Source organism: Pipra filicauda, unplaced genomic scaffold (genome assembly GCF_003945595.2).
Source record: "Pipra filicauda isolate LSUMZ 115617 unplaced genomic scaffold, ASM394559v2 scaffold499_size419610_pilon, whole genome shotgun sequence".
NCBI lineage: Eukaryota > Metazoa > Chordata > Aves > Passeriformes > Pipridae > Pipra > Pipra filicauda.
This window is the reverse complement of record NW_024104641.1, coordinates 116,133-137,107: the sequence shown is the minus strand read 5'-3', so window position 1 is coordinate 137,107 and position 20,975 is coordinate 116,133. Positions and strand designations below refer to the sequence as shown.

The 20,975-nt window shown below is 46.2% G+C and overlaps 1 protein-coding gene across 1 annotated transcript in view; it reads right to left on the bottom strand.

Moving 5' to 3' along the window:
• Nucleotides 1-7,698: 7,698 nt before the first annotated feature.
• Nucleotides 7,699-20,975, bottom strand: part of GAP43 (growth associated protein 43) — a 58,524-nt gene continuing 45,247 nt past the window's right edge. The window contains exon 3 of the mRNA XM_027742846.2: nt 7,699-13,717. Within this exon, the coding sequence (XP_027598647.1) occupies nt 13,629-13,717 (89 nt within the window). The 3' untranslated portion in view covers nt 7,699-13,628. The remainder of the gene's footprint in view (nt 13,718-20,975) is intronic.

Here is a 20,975-nt window from a genome sequence, read left to right as displayed (position 1 = left end):
TTGTGTGCTCTGCCACAGCCTCTTCCCGTGCCCCTGGGCAAGCATCAAAGTCCTGCTGCCCAATCAGGAGGTAGATATTGCAAAATGTCTGGAGGGTCTAAGCCTTCACAGCCCTGTGTTGTCATAATCATCCTTTGCATGGTGCTCCAGGGGTTGTGAGGATAATACTGATAACAGTACTGACAGTTCCTGAGTGCAATGTGATAGAAATGCTGTGATGATAAGGATGGCAGATTTCTGAGGTCTAGAGGCTTCACCAGCAATGTAAGACAGTCTTTAAGTCTTGGCATTGCTAACAACAAACTTGAATAGCTAGAGCTGACCAGCTACTTGGGAACCCAAATGCTCATGGAGTTCCTTATTTACTTGTGATGGCAATCAACAGCCAAGTGCCTGTGTGAACAAAATCTGTTTATAAAAAGGGTCTGAGCTAATAAATTGGCATGTGGAGGATTTGGCAAAATGTTTTCTGGCCATTTTAGAATTTTCCTGTATGAACAGAGAAGAAGGTTCACACCTCCTTTGTGTAAAAATGCCTAGATGGAGAAGTGAACCTGTATTTGGGATCTTCCCCACTGTTTCAGATCAAAATGCTCGTTTGATTATGTCTCTGTTTCAGGGCATATTTGACACCAGGATCTGTATTTTAAATGAAGACTTCTTGGCATGTGATGGCAAGCACAGTAGAGACAGGTTCTGCCAACCCCTGGTTCTGAGTTCTGGGGTCCCCAGGCTCCACAAAAAAGCAGTAAGGAAAGGAAGTCAGCTACAGTTGAAGAGTCCAGACCTTGTCATGCTAACAGATGGTAACTACAGAATGATGAGGGGAAGCCCGAATCTTTCTTCCACGTGTGCTTAGCACTTCTGTGAAATCATCTGAGAGGTTACATGAGGGATTGTTTGCTGTGGGGCTGATATAAAGTCTGCTGACTGAAAGTGAAAACATGACCATGATCTTTGCAGATGTGCACAGTCTCAGTCCAGAAGATCCTTCAGAAAAGTTGTGTTCAGCTATGAATGGTGCTCTTTCTTACAAGCAACGCACTTCACCTCCTCAGAAAGTGCTTTCTTTTCTTTCCTCAGCAGTGAGTCCTCTGACTGCCTCAGCTAAACCAGGAAGTGTCCATCTCCTAAGCACCTGGGTGTGCCAGGGTGCAACCCATGTGAAACTTCATAGTTTCACACTTCTTGGTCCTTAGATTCTTGATTCGTGCCTTTTCTACAGAGAGAGTTAATTACCAGACTATGTTTAAACCTCTGATCTGGCTTGTTTAAAACTAGGATCATTCATTTCTCTATCCTGCATGGAGTGCTGCAAAAAGTCAGAGGCAGCCAAGTCTCACCCTGAGACACTCTCTGTGTCTGCTCATGTACTGCTGCTGCTTTACAAACTTGTCTCTTCCTTCCTGCAAATAAATAAATAACCAGACAACGCAGCAGCTCAGATGTAAGGGCTCAAGCTCTTGATTGTGAGCCATGTTTGGCAGTGGAGGAAAAACATGCAGACTCATTCATAGAGATGCTGCATGGAGCTGCTGAGAAAGATCCTGTGGGCGTATGATGAATGCTTAGTAATTAAGCCGATTCTGGGCATGCTGATTATCATTTCAGAGAGATGTGGAACATCCTGTAAATACTTGCATAAACATCTAATTCCCAGGACACACGTGAGCACGTGTGTGTGTGTGTGTGTGTTTGTGTGTGTGTTTGTGTGCATGGGAGGGAAGGGGAAGCAGCCTGATAAGTGTTTTGAGAGTAAGAATAAATAGGTGCTGTTGCATCTGTGACTTTGCTTTGGTTTTTAATCCAGCAGGGAGGAACCACAGCAATTTGTACACTCCTAATCCTGCTTTCAGTTTCTGTCATGCAGAATGAACAACTCACTAGCATGAAGATTTTGCTCTTCTTGTTCATCAGAGTAACAATGCAGAGAGAAGCCAAGTGAACTTGAGAGCCCCTTGTTGAGAAACTCATGCCCAGAAGGTGAATTATTATTCAAAATCCAGAGATTAGAAAGAGGTTCGTCACTCAGAGGGTGGTTCGGCACTGGAACAGGATCCCCAGGGAAGTGGTCACAGCACCAAGCCTGACAGAGTTCAAGAAGTGTTTGGATGATACTCTCAGGCACGTAGTATGATTCTTGGGGATTGGACCTGTGCAGGGCCAGGAGTTGGACTTGATGATCCTTGTGGATCCCTTCCAACTTGGCATATTCCGTGATTCTGTGATCTCTTGTACTTTTTGCTGTGATATCTATCACTGGTGTAAGACCAGACTGTTCTCATAGGGCATTATCCAGGCCTTACTCTTGTCCATGGAGTCTTTGATAAAAATTTATTTATGACTTTCAGCTACAAGCTTTAGGCATGTGACTGCTACACAGACACACAAAAGGTTTGACTCTGGAGCAGAGACACTTGTATTTCTCTCCACCTCCAAAATCACTGAATCATAGAATGGCTTGGGATGGAAGAGATTTTAAAGATTGTCTAGTTCCAACTCCCGTGCCCTGGGCAGGGACAATTTTCACTAGAATCTTATTTCGTTCTAGACTTTGATGGGGCCATATCAGTTAGTTAGACTATTAGAGGTCTGATTTAACAGGAATCCAACAGGTTTGGAAAATGTTCCGATATCCCGCCTGCCTTGATCTTCTGGGACATTTCATACAGCAGAGTGAAATGGCACTATTTATTACACCCTTCCTTCACACTTCCCAGCCGAATCCTTGCTGTGTCAAGTACTGCAGACAGAGCATCCAAAATCCAGCATGCTTCTGTACTGTCTCACTGAAGCTCTGGACTTTCCCTGTATCCTAGCACAGCATTAGTGCTAAGGCAAAGAGGAAACTAATTGCCTCCAGGCATTTTTGTCAGCCTGTGCAATTCTTACAGAGCTCCTGGCCTTGCAAATTATGAAGATGGGCAGGGAGACAGGCAAGGGTTTATCTGTGTGACAGGGTTGGGGGCAGCAGCTCCACACAGCACTGTCTACTTAATTGGTTTCCTTCCTTTCCCACTGTATTAATCACCACCTTGTGCATGCTGCCCAGGGCTCATTTCAAGTCATTTTGCAGACCTACTGAGAGGGACAGGGAGCAGCCCAGGGGCGGGTCGCTTCCCAGTGGTCCCTGGTCAGAGGCACAGGTCTCTTTATCTGTCTCCCCAGCACCACAGCAGCCTACTTTCCACCCAGTCCCTCTTCGATGCTCACTAATGGAGAAGGAGGTGAGCATGAAATGGACTGCTAAAACCTATGAATATTTCAGAGCAAAAAGTCAAGTGACTCCATTAAATCCTCTTCAGTCTCTACAAATGGAGCTGAGGGGCGGGTGTGCTGGTTAATAAGAAACTCCAGCACCATGTGACTGCATGATACTTTCCAAAGTCTCCCTTTTCCAGTGTCCCCATTGAGTCACCCAGCACTGCTGCCATCCTCTCCTTCCCCAGACAAGCCCAAACAACTCTGCTGTCAGGCATATCTCCTGCCGCCTCAGCCTACCCCTACATGCCTACCTGATATTCATCACTCAGCTTACTCCGTTGTCCTCTTCCCCCTATCAAGCCCATAACATGCCAGATTCCCTTTGAGCTGACCAGCATCCCAGTGTCCTACAGCAGCCCATCAGCTACCAGTACACTACCAGCACACTGTTTACCAGCCTCCCTCCCAGCTCACCTGCCATCTTCCCCCAGCCCCTTACCAAGCCCCCATCCTCATCACAGCCTCCTCAAGACGGCCGCTACCCACCCCCGTCAGCTAACAGCCAGAGCGGCGGCAGCTTTCAGAGCAACAGACAGAGCCTGACAGCCCCATATGTTTCAACAGAGACAGTTCCTCCCTCTAATGGGCCCAGAGGAGTGCAGCTTTCAAAGGATTCAGCATGGAAGTGACAGGCTGGAAAGTCTTATTAATGGTCTCTCCGCCAGCACGGGGCTGGGATGCAGAACGTGCCAACAGTCCAGCAGTATGGCTGTCCTGCCATGGGCAGGCAGAGCCAGTCCTTCCCAGCCACCAGCATCCTGCCACAGTCCAGGCACTGGTGCTACATGGGAGCTAGCGAGCTGAACCCTTCCCTTGGATGTGAGATGGGTTGGTGACACCCTTGGCGTGTTTGACTTTTTCCTAGAGACCAGTCAGCATGCGAGGTTTTTCAAGACCACGCACCTTGCATTGCACCCTGTTCTTCCAGCCCCAACTCCCAGACATGCCATGTGGGGTGTCTGGCACCAGGCTTGGCTGTCATGCCCAGAGAGGAGCCCAAGGGAGACAGACCACAGCTGTGTAGGTCTACTCTCTCTTTGCCCCTGGGAAATGGTGAGGTCAAGGAAGCCAAAGTGCCAGCACACAGAAACTGCTCACCCCTTCGCCGGGTGCTGGCATTTAACCAGGAACTGACTTTTGGTCTTTAAGTGACTTTTAGAGAAGGTGACCTGTCATCACTCACAGGGCTGCTCCTCATAGATGTCTTCTCCATGGTTTCCAGGAACATCAGTCCTCCACATCCAAAGGCACCAGTGTCTCCCCTGTTAGACACCAGCACCCCCTTAGGCCACCACTAAATGTGGCAGTTTCTTAGTTTTCACTGTGCTTTTTCCTAAGTTGCTCAGGTCTGCCTCAAAATGAAAGATACCCAAGAAGGAAAGGCTGAGGCCGTGGGCAAACACAATGAAGAAGACTTTGCCCCACAGCACCCACAGTGAAATCATCTCCACACTTAGAAATGAGCTGCTGCACAGGCAGGGATTGACTGAGGCTCATTGAAACTTAAGCTGCAGGCTGACTAAATGGCCAAGAATAGACAACCCAGTGTAGAGGAGGAATACAGAACCCTCTCCATTAGACCTCTCCTCCAATGAGAGAAACTGTTTTACCTTCTCTGGGTCAGGGTCCTGAGGATGACCACAAAACCCTTCAGAACATGACTGTCTCAAGACAAAAAAAGCAGAGAGAGACCTCACCAACAGTTTTCAGTTCACCTCAATTAACCCTTCCTTGTTATCCAGCCAGAGATGACCTGTACCACTCCTCTCTTGCACCACAGAAATAAACCTTGTCTTTCTCTTGGCTTAGCATCCACCCACTGCTCCTGAAGTGATAATTACATTTAACTCATAACTTGCTTAATCAACTACCATAATTAAATTAAGCAGTACCTTTCTCCCTGTACCCAGCTTGTACACTGTGTTGTAGGCTGGCGCATTTGCAGAGGCTCAAGTACCCCAAGCCTGTTTCTGCAGCTATGGCAGTCTGTCTTGTACAAGCTACCACATCTCTGCAAACCCTGCCTCTCAGTTACAGAGTCAGCGGTGTTCCTCTGAGAGAACTGGGCTGTTACTTCCTTGTCTCTCTTATTGTTCATGTTCACCATTCCATGCAAAGCTAGATGAAAATTATTTCCTCTTTAATATAGAAAAATGGCCCTACATAGAGAAAAATTGTTTCATTTTTAATAAAAAAAAGTGATCTTAGGTACCGAAGTGCATAAATTCTCTTTTGGCTTTTTCTGATCATCTTCAACAAGGGAGCATTTTCTGTCAGACTGGATGCCAGCTATGCATTCAATGGTAAAACAGGGCAAAGTGTGGCAGATTAGGAGATTGTAAATGTAACAGAGTGCTTCATGTTCCCTGCTGGGTAAAGGAAAGCAGACTTAGAAATTTGAGTGACTGAGAAACACTGGTCTTTTGCCTGTGACCTCAGTAGAGCAGTGAAGGTGGCAAGTTTGCCATGAAGCTGTTGGCATTCTCAAAAACCAGAAAAACCAGAAATTTCTGTTGCAGTTTCCCCAAGGAGAGGAAGTGTTCCCCAGCCCAGTCTCTCTCCTATGACAGGGGATCACTACAGGAACAGGAGACATGTCGCTTGTGCATATCTCATAAGCTGGGGAAAGGCTGTCGGTGTGGTCCATGAATGTGGGAAGATATCTGAAGGGAGTTCACCTTGGCAGAGAGGAAACTGGGGGGCTTGAACACGCAAGGTGAGTCATGTGTCATTTTCTACAATTCAAGCAGAAAGTTTATTTCTATCTCACAGTGGCAAGAGTGTGACACTGGAAATCATGCAAAACGAGCTTTGTGTGCCTGGTTAGAAAGTCTCTGGTGGAGATTTACATTAGGCTGAGTGTTTCAGCTGACACACGTCCCATGGGACAACTGTTCAGCCTCTTGCCCTGCCTCTCCTCTGTGTAGCAGATAAAAGAGTGCAAGACAGCCTTGCTACCTCAAGACAACCATTTACTTGGAGAGAGGTCCTTGACTGCCCCTTTACAGGTGTTTTGCCCCACAGAAGCAAAGTCAATCTGCCAGGGTTGAGCTCTGCAATCTAGTGATGAGGCTAATTGAAACCACTTGATTTTGAATGCTAAATATTTGTTTGCACACAAGATGGAATCCACGCCTTTTTTGGAGAAGCCATGAGGCAACTGATGATTACATGCAAGAATACAGACATCTAATTGTGTCATTTGTAAATTGGCACTTTGTCCAGAACCCATGTGAGGTGCTGAGGTCTGCTCTGTTTCCCAGGCAGTTCCTTGGAGCCTCATCATGAATTTTCCTGTGCCCTTGCTAAGCCAGCTGCTGTATTTCAGAGATGAGTTGCAAGTGATTTCTAAATAGTGGCTGCAAAGCTTCCTGGGATGAATGGATGTGATCAAAATGCTTGATTTCAGCTCTGCTCTTGAGCTGCTGACAGATACAGCACAGCATTAAGTCAGCAGCATAGCACAGCTTGGGAAGCAATTGCTGCTCTGTTCATATTTCATTGCACTTGGCACAAAGCTGATACTGAGGAAAATAACTTGGTGGGACTTCTTAGGTTGAAATATATATTTCTATATCAAAAATTTCTGGAGTTTCCCAGTCAACTACTGAAGATTGAAATGCGATGAGGAATTTGATACCTTTACATACGCTTGCACAAGGTTGCCTCACTTCTTTACATTGAGAGTGGCAGAGCACTGGAACAGAGAGCCCAGGGAGGTCGTGGAGTCTCCCTGTCTGGAGACATTCAAAACTCTCCTGATCCTGTGTCAGCTGCTATAGTTGACCCTGCCTTGGCAGGCAGGGTGGACTAGATGATCCCCAGAGGTCCCTTCCAACCCTAACAATTCTGTGATTTTGAAGTTGTCTAAAAATAAAATAAAAAATAAATTATTCCATTTTGTACTCATTTTTTCTTAAACATTACTGGATAGTGATCCACATTCCCATTTCTACACCCAAGCAAATTCCCTGAGTTGGAACATCCCAGGCCCAGATATGGTTGTGGACATTTTGCAGCTCCATGGTGCCAAAGAAAAGCTTTTCTCAGTTCAGCCTGGTTTTTAGGCACTACCCAGCCAGCTACAGGCCAGTCTTTCTGGGGTCAAGAGCCTCTGTGGGGATATCTGTGTCATTTTACATAAATACTCAGAAATTTGCACAGGAGACCACAACTTCCATCAGGCCTATATCCTCTACCTCAATGGATATTGAGCAGAGTAAAAACATACCAGGCCTTTTACCTCACAATTTCATTTTAACATAGCTTTTTACCCAGACAGAATAAGTAGAAGGCATTTCTTTCCACAGTAGTAGGACTTGACTGAGAAGGTCAAGGGAGACCGGAATGAGATTTTTTTGTAAAAGCACTGAAATCCTACACAAGGGAGAAATTTCTGTTCCAGGAGCAAATAATTGCACGCAACTACACATATCTATAAGTGAGAGACTTTATTTGAACCAATTTTTCAAATACAGACATCTGTATTATTCTCACTTCTCGGGAATGTTTTCTGCTCATTTTTGAAGCTTGCAACCTTAGGACAATATTCAGGACATATGTGTACATTAGATCTCTGCAGATGGACACATTCATAATGCACAAGTACAATGAGTGAGAGACTCTTTCCAGATCCTCACACAAGAGCATCGGAAATGGGCCGCTCTAATCGTCAAGTTCTGCTCTTATTAGCTTCCAGACACGTCACAGTTCTTGATATTCTCTAGGCTGTAGCCACCTTCTTCAGGCCCCGATTTACTACTGTGTTACTTCAGCTGTATGCCAGTGTAACTCCTCAAAATAGGGCTTAGGTGATGCACAGGGATGTGTTTTATTCATTGGGAACAGGCATGAGCAGAAAAACCAAGCTATTGAGTGAACGGTTCACCTGGGATTTTCTTTTGTGAGAGTAGTCTAGGTCTCAGGCTGGGATTTATTTTTTGGAAGTGGCCAGTGGTTCTGGGTGTGTAATACATGAATCTTGATGTTCAGAGCATACAGGGGACCTGTGGCTTGGACCCCAGTGAGGTGTCTCTCAAGTTGGGCACTCCAGACGTGAGCCACTGGGGTCACTAGCCTGTTCTGCAAATCTCAACCTTCACCTCTTCTTTCAAATATTGCTCAACAGAGGAATGTAGTAATAAAGCATTGTAGGTAAGAATGCAGGCTCGCACATGACCTGAGATCAACACCCTGAAAAATGGATAGAGGGTAGCGCTTTCAGAACCACCTAAATGACTCATGATCTTCAGCTCCACTTTGGGAAATGACTGGAGAATTTCAGGCCTGAGACCCCCAAATGCACTGCAGAGAGGAGTTTGGACATCCTTCAGCATCTGGGCCTTAGGAACTTGCATCTCTTTGAAAGCCAGTGAAATGTGTGCTCTCAAGTGCCCATGTCACTTAGGTTATTCTGAAAACTGTACCCTATATACATATAGGTAGATAAGGGGCAGACTTTCACAGGCACAAGTGGCAGTTAGACATGTAACTCCCATTGATTTTTTTTCCCCCTCGGGGACCTGGAAATTACCCCCCGAGGAGTTGAATCCTCCTCTCGCACTATTTTCACACCAGATTAACACCACTGGTTCCAGTGGAGTGACTCCTGAGTTACCCCGGTGTGAGCGAGAGGAGAACCAGTCCTGAGGTGCTCTAAATATCCAGTGAAAGTGCTAATGTGGCAATGCGGAAAAGCAGGGAATCTGAGCACAGGCCTGGAAGAGGACCCCCAACGCCACTTCTGGCATCGCTGAGCTGCAGGTGACCACCGAGCAGACTTCTTAGCCAAGAGGGACCACAAAAACATTCATTCAAACCCTTCCCTCAACCTCTGCAAACCACAGCCACTCCATTTCCTTCCGAAAACATCTATGAAAAACACCAGACAAAAAGTCTCAAGTGCTAGTTTGCTGTTTGGAGACCACAAGAAAAAAGAAATAACTCTCATGGGGAGTTTGCTATGAACTCCCTCTTCCTTTTTTTCTTCTTTCCTTTTTTTTCTAAATCCCTCTCTTTCAGTCATGGCCATTTCTTTCACCCAGAGTAACACACTTCCCAAGCTACGGTGTTTATGTGGTCACCACAGGTGAGTTACTTCTAGCTAAGGCCTCTCATGGGGCTGCATTAGGGTTTAGGGTTGGAAAACACTGGGTCTGAAGGGATCTTAGCAGAATGCCCTTCCCCTCCCTTTGGAATGTGGCTCATTGGGAAGCTCCTTGGCTGATGCAACTACTGCAAGGGTTGTGGGGTTTTATATGCTATCAGTGCAGATAGTCAGGATGCCACAAGCATTGCAAAGCAGACCAAATCCATGCGAACGATCTACTGCATTGACGGGAGGTGGGGGTTATGTTGAAATTTTTTTCACTTTTCCAAGGCTTAGTCTAGTGAAATGTAGTGAAATGTCAAGAGCTGGCCTACAGCTGGTACGAGCATTCAGTATAGCTGTGGGTCACTAGCGTGTCTTACTACAGAGGCATGGAAAAAGCCCCTCTTGGACCCTGAATTTCCACAGCGCTGCACGGTGAGGTCAGGCACAATATTCCCAGTGTGAGTCACTCTGACATGCCCTTCCTTCCCTTTCCATACAGAAAATAACAACCACAGACACCTCCAGGCAAAGCTATATTCTCTTCAGGGAGAGAGAATGAGATATATATTCCCTGGGGAATTACTGTTGGTTGTCACATCAGGACTAGTAGAAAAGCTTCAACTACTCTGCTGATTACTCTTTGCTCCACTCTTTACTTCTGGGACCTCCTGCCTCTTCTGCTGCTCTCAGCTCGTTTGATATTTTGCTAGAAAAATCGTTCCTCAAATACCCTTGTTCTCTTTCCAGTTTCCATCCCATGCTACATCCTTTATGCTGTTTCCTTTTAGCCTTTGAAAATCTGACTGAGGAGGCAACTCAAGGAAATCCAAATGCTTTTCTCTGCTCTCTTCCTGTACCCTGAAGACAGCCCAGCTTCCTATACAAATCTTGTGTATTACACATTAAACCACTGCCTGCTCAAGGCAGGGTTTGTCTCTGTGTTCTCTCTCACGCTCTCTTTGCCCTGACTCTCTGGCAGGATCAGGACACGGTACAATAAGAAAGATAGGGGGTGCTTGGTTACAGCTAGAAATTTTAGACTGGAACCAAGGGAGAGGAATTAGTATTTAAATTATTTCGGTTTGCAGTTGGTAACCACATACCCCATTTTCTTTGTGGGAGGGGAAAAACCAAAACACAAAACCCAACCCTTTGTTCTCTAAGCAACATGGCAAAGTATGTTCTTACGAACGGTGACAAAACACGCGCGATGCCCCAACCATCAGCCAAGGGGGAGGCAACATGCGAAATACAAAGATAAAACATCCCTGGGGAGAGAAAGTTTTTTAATTTTTTGAGGAGGGAGGAAGGCCTATGTCCAGGAAGACATGAGAGGCAGTTTTCATTTCCTTATAAAGTTAAAAATAGTAATAGCAAACTGGAGGCAAAATGAAAAATTTGGCATCTGAAGTCAGAAGAGCAGGGAGACCGCATGGTCTTTGAGGAAACAGGCAAGACAGTCCTTAAGAAAACTGTTGTAAATGGTCATGACAGGAAATAAGGCCAAACAAAAACTGTGCTCTCTCCTTCCTGCCTCCTCCCAAACACCTCTCCCACAAATCCTGAGAGCTGAACCTCAGTTCTCTCAACTCAGTGCTAGAGACACGGGGTTTCTGCAGTGTCTGAGCTGGGCTGGGCACCTTGTGTGCTACGAACAGCAAACATACTCTACACCTCTCCTCCCTATGCCTCAGCCCCCCGTGTCCGTCAGAGCGCTCTCCCTCCCCAGACACCATCCACACCCCTGCTGCTGTTGCAGCAGAAAACGGGCGGGGTGGTGAGACCTGACATACGGTCCAAGCAATGCCTGATGTCTGCGCTACATTTGCTGAATTGAGGTCAGGCTGGAAGGTGTCTCAGGGTTTACCACCCATCATGACATGGGAATATTAGCATATATATCATTTATGAAGTATGACACAATACCTATCTGTCAGTCAGCCCATCTTTCTACTTATTTAGTCTGTCTAATCTACTTTAGCTAGCTACGTTTCACTATCTCTATCAATCATCTATTGCTCCATATTATCTAATTTCTTCCTGTCTCTCTCTCATCTTTTTCACTCTAATCTTTCTTTCTCTAGCTATACTCCCCTCTCTCTCCCTATCATCCATCTATCCACTCAGAAATCTTCCCCCCCCTCCTCTCTCTAATCCCTGTTTTTAAAACTCTCTGTCCAATCTCTCTCCCACTCTCTCTTTCCCTCTCTTTTAAAAAATATTCCCAGTCTCTCTCTCTCTCTCTTATTTCTACACAATGCCAGGAAGCACATCTAAATGAATCCTGACGTGTTTTGATGGCACTTGCAGTGAGCAGGCTACGTTCAAAGCGATCATTTCTGAGGAGACACTGTTCATCTTTTCTCCCTGTTTCCAAAAAAGAGATGGAGGAGAACAAACGAGTAGGGCAGGGAGGGCCAGCCAGCCCTCTAAAGGCCATGGAGCTGCCACTCCAAGAGGCATCAGCCACCAAGGGACATTGGAGCTGTCAGCATAACCATCTTTTTGGTGTTACTGCTGTGAGGGCAATTTAATCATGGCCCTGCAGCATCACAGAGTAACACTGCAGGGTACGCTGGCTGTCACTGCCAATGCAGCCAGGAAATCATGCAAGAGCTGGTGGGAAAGCACATGATCATAATCAGGGCAGTGACAGAGCAATAATACCCAATAAGTGGGCTTTTATGAAAGTCCAGTTATTACTAAATATATTTTAACTGTTCGCTCTCACAGCTCATAAACAGAGCAGCAGACCCAGATGGCTGTGCAGGCTTAGGGTTTGGCATCTGTCAGCCCACCACTGGGACAGGCAGACATGCACCAGGGAACATCACACACCCTGTGGAAAGCAGTGGTGGAGATTTAGGACGTGGTGCTCTGCCCTGGCCATAAATGACAGCTAAAAACTTCTTTGTTAGAGCTGAGTGAACCATCCTGGAGTTCACCAGGGAGCAGGAATAGGTATTTCTCAAAGTGCTGTTGACTGGCTCTTACACCACCAGACCTCATCCTGCCCATGTGCCTATTTATTCCATGCATTGGCCAAATTTATTTTGCCAAATAGAACACTTTTGGAAAGCCACACTATGCTATGCAGTGACTTTTCCAACTCTAGCCCAAAGGGGTGACCATTATCCTGCTTCCGGGAAGCTCAGGCCCCAGGACCCTGTTCCCTCATGGCCCTTGGTGCACCCCTTGGCAGGGGTCAGACCTTCAGCATGGATCAAAGCAGGTCCCTTTGCAGGCTCATCTCTCCAAGGTCACCATAGTTTTCCAAATCAGGGCCTAGAGGTCTCCTAGAGAGCCACTTATCATGTTCTTTCCTAAAAACTGATTTTGCAACTTTCGTTATTTACGTTAGTCAGTGCTAACATCTCACTCAAAATCCAAGCCTGCTCCCCTTAAAAATCCCCTCAGCAGTGCCAGGGAGAGCAGTCGGTCACTGACTGGTGGCCAAGAAGCACAAGGACCACTGGCCAAGAAGCACTGGACCACGCAAGAAGTGGCCAACCAGAGACCACAGGCCAGCAGGATGTACAGCAGCATAGAAATGTGACACAGTGGTATTAATGATCATTATTCTCATTTATTAGAATTATTTTCAGTTTGAAAAAGGAGCCTGGAGCCAAGCATTACGCTAATTGGCACATTTTTTAGTTGTTGTTGTTGGTTTAGTTCTGAAAACAAACTGGGGTTTAGTATTCTTTTTCCTTCATTTGTTTGTAGTGTTGGGTCTTTGTTTTTTTTTTTTCTTTCGTTCATTCCATCACATTGAAAAAGGAAGAAAAGAATTTTTTTTTCCCTCTTTTGTTTTAACTCACTCAGTAAGTCTGGACTCCTCGGATGAACGTAACATTGCACACACACACACTTGGAGAAGAGAGAGAGAGGAGAGGGAGAGAGAGAGAGAGAGAGAGCGCGCTCGCAGTGGGCAGACAGACACACGCACGCGCCAGGTCAAAGAACTCTGATACAGTGCAAGAATTTTCCCAAAATGATTGGATCATCATTACCAAAAACTCGCCATAACAACACCAAGAAACAAAGAAATGTTTAAGCCACACTGTTTGACTGGGATTTTTCCTGCTTTTTTTTTTTTTTCTTTAAATGTTTGCCACACAGAGAGAAAAAGGGTTTAAGTGGGAGTGGGAGAGGGACAGACAGGCTCACAGCTGTGAGCAGGAAGGGGGGAGATCAAGATTGGGGTGGGAAGGAAGGATAGAGGATAGGGGGAGGGAGGGAGGGGCAATGGGGAGTCATTTCTTAATGTTCAGGCATTTTCTTGGTCCGCCTTGCTCTCTTCTTCTTTCACCTCTTCCTGCTGGGCACTTTCAGTAGGTTTGGTTTCTTCTACAGCATCTAGTGGGGAAAGAGATGGTCCAGGGTTAGTCAGCCATGATCTAGAGCATCCTGCATGTGCACACAGCCACTGCATAATGGACTGCATGGCTTCAGACTTCTCTCTCCCCAAAGTGACCCAGGTCTCAAAGTCCCTGGCATTTCTGCAGCACGGAAAGAACATACCAGGGTCCAGCACAGCAGGCAAGTGTGTAGCTCTCACAAAACACCTTCAGCCAAAAAGCATGTGCAACTGGAAGGAGCTGCCTTGCTTGCTGCTGATGTGCCAGGCAACCACTGTTCATGTCATCAGATGCACTTATTAGGCTCTTGGCTTACCAACTGGATCACACACCTTTTTATGGAACCCACTAACTGCACCAACTACTGCTGAATTGTTGTCCCTTAATTACAGCCAAGACTTAAAGAGGTCACAAAGAATAAACTCTATAATCACTTGAAGCCTGCAAGACCCAGAGGGAAAAATTTTGTAACCTGTAACTCAGACTTCTGTCACACTGAACGAGGATCTAGAGAAATGTCTCTAGCCTTCAAGAATTGGAGCCTTCATCCAGGAGGTTGCCACATCTCTCCACTTTTCTGAGCTCTCCTTTCAAAAGCAAAGCTGCCCTGGGGGGAAGCAGTGAGTGTAACTGGAGGCTGAGCTGCCTGTCAATCAGACACCTTGTTCTGGCACACCATTCACATAAGAAGTTAAAACTAATGCTAGGAACAATCCCACAAAGAGCTAGACAGAGGATCAGAACCCAGGGGAAGGCAGAGGCAGCCGAGAGGAACAAGGCAAACGAAAGGAGTGCCCCTCAAGCTGGAGTGATCTCACTGCTGGGTTCATTTAGCCTGAGACACCGTCTTCTTCACTGCAGCACGAGAGATTTAATTGCCTCTGAGTTTCTACTGACCAGCTCTCACTATGTTCAGATCAGGGTACACTAACGTGTTCTCTGGCCTCTTTGAGAAACAGTCCGTGCACTGTGTGGATTACTTTTACAGGACAAAGTGATGGTTGACCCAGGGCTGCAGGGCTGTAAGGCAGAATAAAGCACAAGGGTCTTAGTGCACTGGAGTGGCTGGTCTGCTGCATCACCATTTCTCCCCATTTCTTACTGACTCCCCCTCCCACACACACATACACACAGCCCATGGAGAGGTCAAGCAAACAGCATCACTCCACACTTGGCATAAAGAACAGGGAAAAGAAATCAGTGCTGATGGGCTGGGTGGTGTGGGACAGACCACATGTCATTGGTGTGACACAAACCTGAATTGATGGCACTCGACATACCTCTGTAGCATCACTGTATCTCCAGCGGTAATTCAGAGAGGACTGTGGGGTCCCTGGATAGTTCCTGGCTTCTCTGATGAACTATCAGATTACAAAGTACCAGCAAATGAAATGGGCCAGGGACTGCTCCCTGGCCCCGAGGCCAGCTGGCACCACACAGCTTATGTCCATAATGCAAAACTCTCTTATCCTCCAGAATGGGGTGGCTGTGTCTGGGACCTGTCTGGGGCAAAGCTAGTTGGCGTATGCAAAAATCACAGCATGGCCTGTGCTGCCAGATTAACAATACAGATGTGCACTTGCCAGTGTTTAGTTTGTGAGGATTAGCATCCTCGTACTCATGTTTAGCTTCAGCAAGAATGCTAATTGGGATGTGAAACTTTCCTTACTGACACCATTTGTGCATATTAGCCTGGTCCATTTGATGCCATCAGATGGCAGACTTGTATTTGCTTCCAATACTAGCAGTAGGTGCATTTCTGCTTCCCACTCCCCCTCTGCTCTTAGCCTAGCTTTTCAATATGTTCCTAGGCACCACTTCCTTATGAATCACCTCTGAGATGCGTGTAACTTCCCACCCTGAATCATCTTCATTAAAGACTCTACTTCTGTACCTTCATATAATTTTTATCTTAGTAAACTATGACTGCTGATTTTCCAAAAGGTAAAAAATTCTGTGGGAACATCCCAATGGCCTGAACCACTGCACCTGCAAAACTTCTGGCAGCAAAAACATCTGTGGACTTTCCTTCCCTTGATACTGAACAGCTAAACAAAATCCTATTCAGGGACTCCATCTGCATCTGGTACAGCTACCACCACAGATCAAAGACAAAATAGGCTACTGATTAAAATAGGATGCAAGTATCACTGTAAGGCAAAGCAGGCCAGCTTGGGTTAATTTTTAATTTTGTTAATTTTCCTGAATGACTTGATCCCTGGGAGGGAGGGGAGTCCTTTTAATCCTGCTCTTCTCCAAGACATTCATAGAGGAGACGTTGAATTATGAAGCTAAGAGTAGAGTCCCAATGCACAACCATCTACCCTTAAATTTGAGCCAAAAGACTATTGTTAGCCAGCAGCAAAGCCTAGTTTCTTATAAAGCCCTGACAGACAGATCCTAGTAAAGTAGAATTTCTGGGTTTTTTTCAACATGTGCAAGATAAGCGAAAGAGCAGCAAAGAATAGGTAATGTGGCTTCAGGAACACAAGCCCTGACACTGTATTTCATTGTGTTTAAAAATTTTTGTATCTTCCTACTGAAAATATGCACAGGTTTTAGCCAGCAGTCCCACAGCCTCCTTTAGCACAGCACAACAGACGGGCCCGTAACGCAGCAAGCACAGGGACAGACAGACACTGGGAGGTCCTGCACACCTGCTGTGCTGCCGAGTGCCTTGGCCAAGACATACGAACCGCTAAGCCACACAGATGCCCCTGTTGCATCAGCAGCTGAAAGTGGGGTCCAGCTCCTACACTAGTAAGCTCTTGACAGTTGTCCTGGAGGGATAGGCAGGAAATCTGGTCACACTCAAAGTGGGGGAGCTGGCAACCTCGGTGCTGTGGGGTAGATCACAGTGTTTCCGCTGTTCTTGCTTAATAAGCAGGCAGGTTTAAACACAGTTTCCTGCCATGTTTTGTTCCCTGTTAACTCACCACGGTGGCAAATCTGATTTCCAGGGAGTGCCCGTGGCGCCTAGAGATCCCTGGCTGGCAGAGGAACTGCACAAAGGTGCCTCACTGTCCCCATTACTCTTCTTTGGGGAGCAGACAGCAGTAGGCAGATGACACTCTGCTGAAGCAGCCCAGAAACTGCACTGATTTCTGCTGTGGATGAAAGAGCCTGGACTGACTCTGAGGCTATGGAGCAGCAGGAACAATTTAAAGTCACTTCACCACATATTCAAGTCAAGAGAGAGGAATCATACAAACCAAATGATGGACTGTGGATATCACAAGTATAAGTCTGGCTTTTTGAATAGGACTTATCATACAAAATTCAGTGAATCGCTCTCCCTCTTTTTTCTTGCATGGTGTTGAAGCAATAAGGGAAAATACTCTGTGTACTACTGTACCCTGCTAAGCTATGTCTTATTTCCTAGCAGTTTTAGCAGCATTTCATTGATTTCTGGGATGGGGGAAAAGAAGCAACCTGGTGTTATTATATAGTAATGAAATTTAGCAAGAAGCAATATCATGAAGGATAAAGAATTCAGCACAAAAAAAAATAAATTTCAAGCTGTGGCACTGCTAAACCACGTCAGTAAGAAGAAGAGGATTCGCTCTGTGCAATGGGAGCAATGCATCACAAACCCACTGACATCAGGCCAAGTTAATAGCAGTTTTTGATTCACGACAAGCAGTGAGACAGTTTATCTGACTCACCAGTTTGTTTGATGCAGGCAATTTCTGCAGTGTTGTTCTCTGGGGTTTTCTCCAGCCTAGTTTTCAGTGTCCCAGCAAAGGAGGGCAAGGTATCCCTGGGGAGATTAGTAGATAGCTATCCTGGGGATTCTATACATCAGAGAGAATATTATTTACTTTGCTTTTTATCCAATACTAGTCTTTATCATCCAGTTTTTTGAACTCTAGGCTGTTGCACCTGTGGGTTTGTAGTGGACAGATACCATTATACAGACAGAACTGCACAGCCTTGGCATTGTACATTCACTTTGCACTTTGTTGACAAAAAAAAGCAGATGAGAATTCAAGCTGTCCCCTGCTAGAGAAACAAAAGCATTTCATCCTGGGAAGCCAAACTTCCACCTATCTAAAGTTGCCTCCCTTCTGAACATGCCAGCATTGTGGGATCTCCTTCTGCAAGATCAGAGTCCCCCGTGTCCTCGCAAGGGACAAAACAAGCAGGGGACAAAACAGCAGTCAGTTATTTCTTCAGGTGAGTCTGGATTTGGGCAGCATCAATATGCTCATGGTGAGACCATGAAATGAGAAAATTGAGGTCAAAGGGGATAGACATCTCACCTAACTGCAGATGTACACAGAGACATCTCTAGCTGATCTTCTTACTCTCTCCTTCCCTTCTAATTAGTGGAAATAAACATCACATTTCTAGGACTCTATTAACCTGTCCTGTTTAGATACCTACTTTAGGACAAGAGGAGTTGCAGCCTGGGAACATCTACATCTGTAACAAGTGAAGGTGGAGACATCCACATTTGTCCTAGAGCATTCCAGTCACAGAGCAAAAGGGAAAGACCCAAACTCACAAAATGAGAACTCAAGATGTGCACGCATGGAGGAAACAGAACAGGAGGGGAGGCAGAGTTGTAATATAAAGCAAAACAAGCCTGAGGAGGGGCCAAAAAGAAATTCAGTCCTGAAGGATAAAGCAAGAATGGTTAGGTCAAAAAGCTAAAAAAACCAAAAACCCAAACCATCAACAAACCCCACCTAGTTTGTGCTTGCAGTCATCACCCTTACAGTTGTGTTAATGCACACCAGTCATTACTTGCACTGTTCCTGGTTATTCCAGTCCTGTGGTCCCACCCCCATTGACACAATTTTCAGATTTTAGTTTGCTTTTTTCAGTCTTTGGAAAGCTACGCTGCAGTCCAAATCATCCTACAGCATGGGATAATTTTGCCAAAGAGGCAAGCATCTGTGAGCTGAGCTGCCACCAATCTCACTTCCACCTAGCACACTGGATGGATCAGCCAAGTTGAGAAACATTTTGGGTAGCCTCAGATAAACCTTAAGCTGTGACTGCAGAATTGTTTAAGGGATAAAACAGCATGGTGGGACAGGCTGATATGTGTTTGCTTCCTGGCTGTAGGGCCTGTGTCAGAGAGATGCTTCATACCTACAGCTCCAGGTGGCACCTGCTAGGGAACAGCCTTACCCATGGAAGAGTAATAATGGAATGAACTATGGATTCTTGCTGAAATAGGGTCTTAGAGAGTTCCTGCTCCTCAGCACTCCATTTATTTCCTGGAAAGGGTGAGAGTCATGTCTGTGAGCCCTGCTGGGGAGCAAATGCCTGGAACATATGCAGCTCTGGTTGCTGTAAAGCTGAAGCAGGCACGCAAGCAGCAGTTTTGCTGGATGGTGGTACTTCCAGCTGCCTTTGCCTACGCTGTACTCTAATGGCTGAGTGTGCAGGCTCCCCTCCAAGTCCCTCCACTGCCCTACATTAGTGAAATTAGGTTGAGTGGATTTCCGGGTAAAACACTGTCTCTTGGGACCTGCCCAGCTCCTGTCTGACTTGCCAAGATTAATTAAATCAGAGCAGTCATCAGCTTATGACCATAGTAGCAGCAAACTCTCTGATGATCATTTCTTTTGTGGCTGGTGGCTTGGGTTTTGTTTTCCTTTTTGTCTCTGTTCCACTGCAGATCTTTAAATTACCACAGCCAACGCCAAGAGAAGAGAAATTGCACAACACTCTGGGATTCTAATACAGATGCAGGGATTTTGCTTTTGCTGCTCTCTCTCTCTGTTTGCATAATTATTGCTGATATTGATTGTGCAGCTAGAACTCTCTTGTGCATTCATGCTAAAGTACTGCCCAGATCTATGCAGACACTGCTCTTTCTCTAGCGTTTTTCATGCTCCCTCCTTTCTCTGTCATTTGCCAACTACAGCTTAGGCAGAGATGGATCTGAAAATCTGTTCCTCATCCGGTCTTCACTTTGCTTCCAAATACTAATCTCGGTCTTCCTGCCCTGTTTTAAGGAGATCTCATCTGCCCCAGAGATGACTCTGTTTAGAGACTTTTTTTTTTGGAGGGTAAGGAGCACTGGAAGGCTCCATTTAAAATCCCTGACCTAAGCCTCTCCTAGTTTTAATGACATTTGGATCCAGATTTGGATCCAGGCTTCACAGCTTGATTCATCTGTCCCAATCCATCTGTCCTTCTAGCCAGCCAGAAGCCTATTCCAGGCAGACGATGGTAGGTCTGAGACTGCTGAAACAAGACACACTTCAGGTTCAGAGCTGTTGCTTACACAATTCTCTTCCTGATCCATGTTAGCCCATTGCAGTCAGCCCTACGATGCGTCATATGCAGTGCTAAAATCCTACGCCCTCCCCACTCACTGCTTCTGAAAACTGGTAGACTTACACTGCCCCAGCAAAACACTGAGAAATGAAGAAATTGGATATTTCAGGTGAGTGACTGTGTCTGGTCCAGGGGATTGACTTCTCCCAGATCTCTGGTGAATCTCTCACTTGCTACAGACAGACCCAGGGTACCACCTGGTTCCTGTGAGCCCTGGGGGTCCTGGTGGGCACATGGCACCTGGGAGATCTGCATACCCTTGGCAAACCCTGCAACAACGTGATGGGGAGGAATGTCCCCAGTGCAAGTAGCAGGCAGGAGGTCCAGGGAAAGAAGCAGGCAAAGCAGACTGTTAAGGTTAAACCAAAACTGTTAATATGGCCACAATATGCGGTATCTTGAGCCTCCTAATCCTAGACCACCTCATCTTTGTTTCAGAACCACGTATGAATGGCTCAGTTGCTCCAGCAGAGAGAAAAATAAACAACTTCTGCAAGTCCCATGGCTGATAACTTCAGTCCAAGCTTGGACAGCTGCCTCCTTTTCTGATCCTGCTGAATCCTCAGAGGACAGCCAGCCCCAGTTCTGTCGCCCCAAATGCCTTTGCGCTTTGTCAGGCTGAAGAGACAGTGGCTTAAGGATTTCCTCACCCTCTCATCCCACCTCGTGCCTTTCTTCCTCTAGCACCACCGTGGAAATCCAACCCTGCATTGGCATCCACGTACATAGTAGATGGAAAGGGAAGGAGTGGTGGGAGAGATACTCAGGGTGCGCAGCAGTGGGGAAGGGGTGCTGAGGGGAGTCAGGCTCACAGCTCCAATGCAAAGCATCTTTCACAGTGTCTAGACACCAGCTGCTGGGTTGCCACGGAAACTCCCCAACTCTGGCTGACAGGAGGGAGCAGTGAGGTCTCCAGAGAAATGGGAGAGATGGAGGAAGAGGGTGGGAAGAGAAAAGGG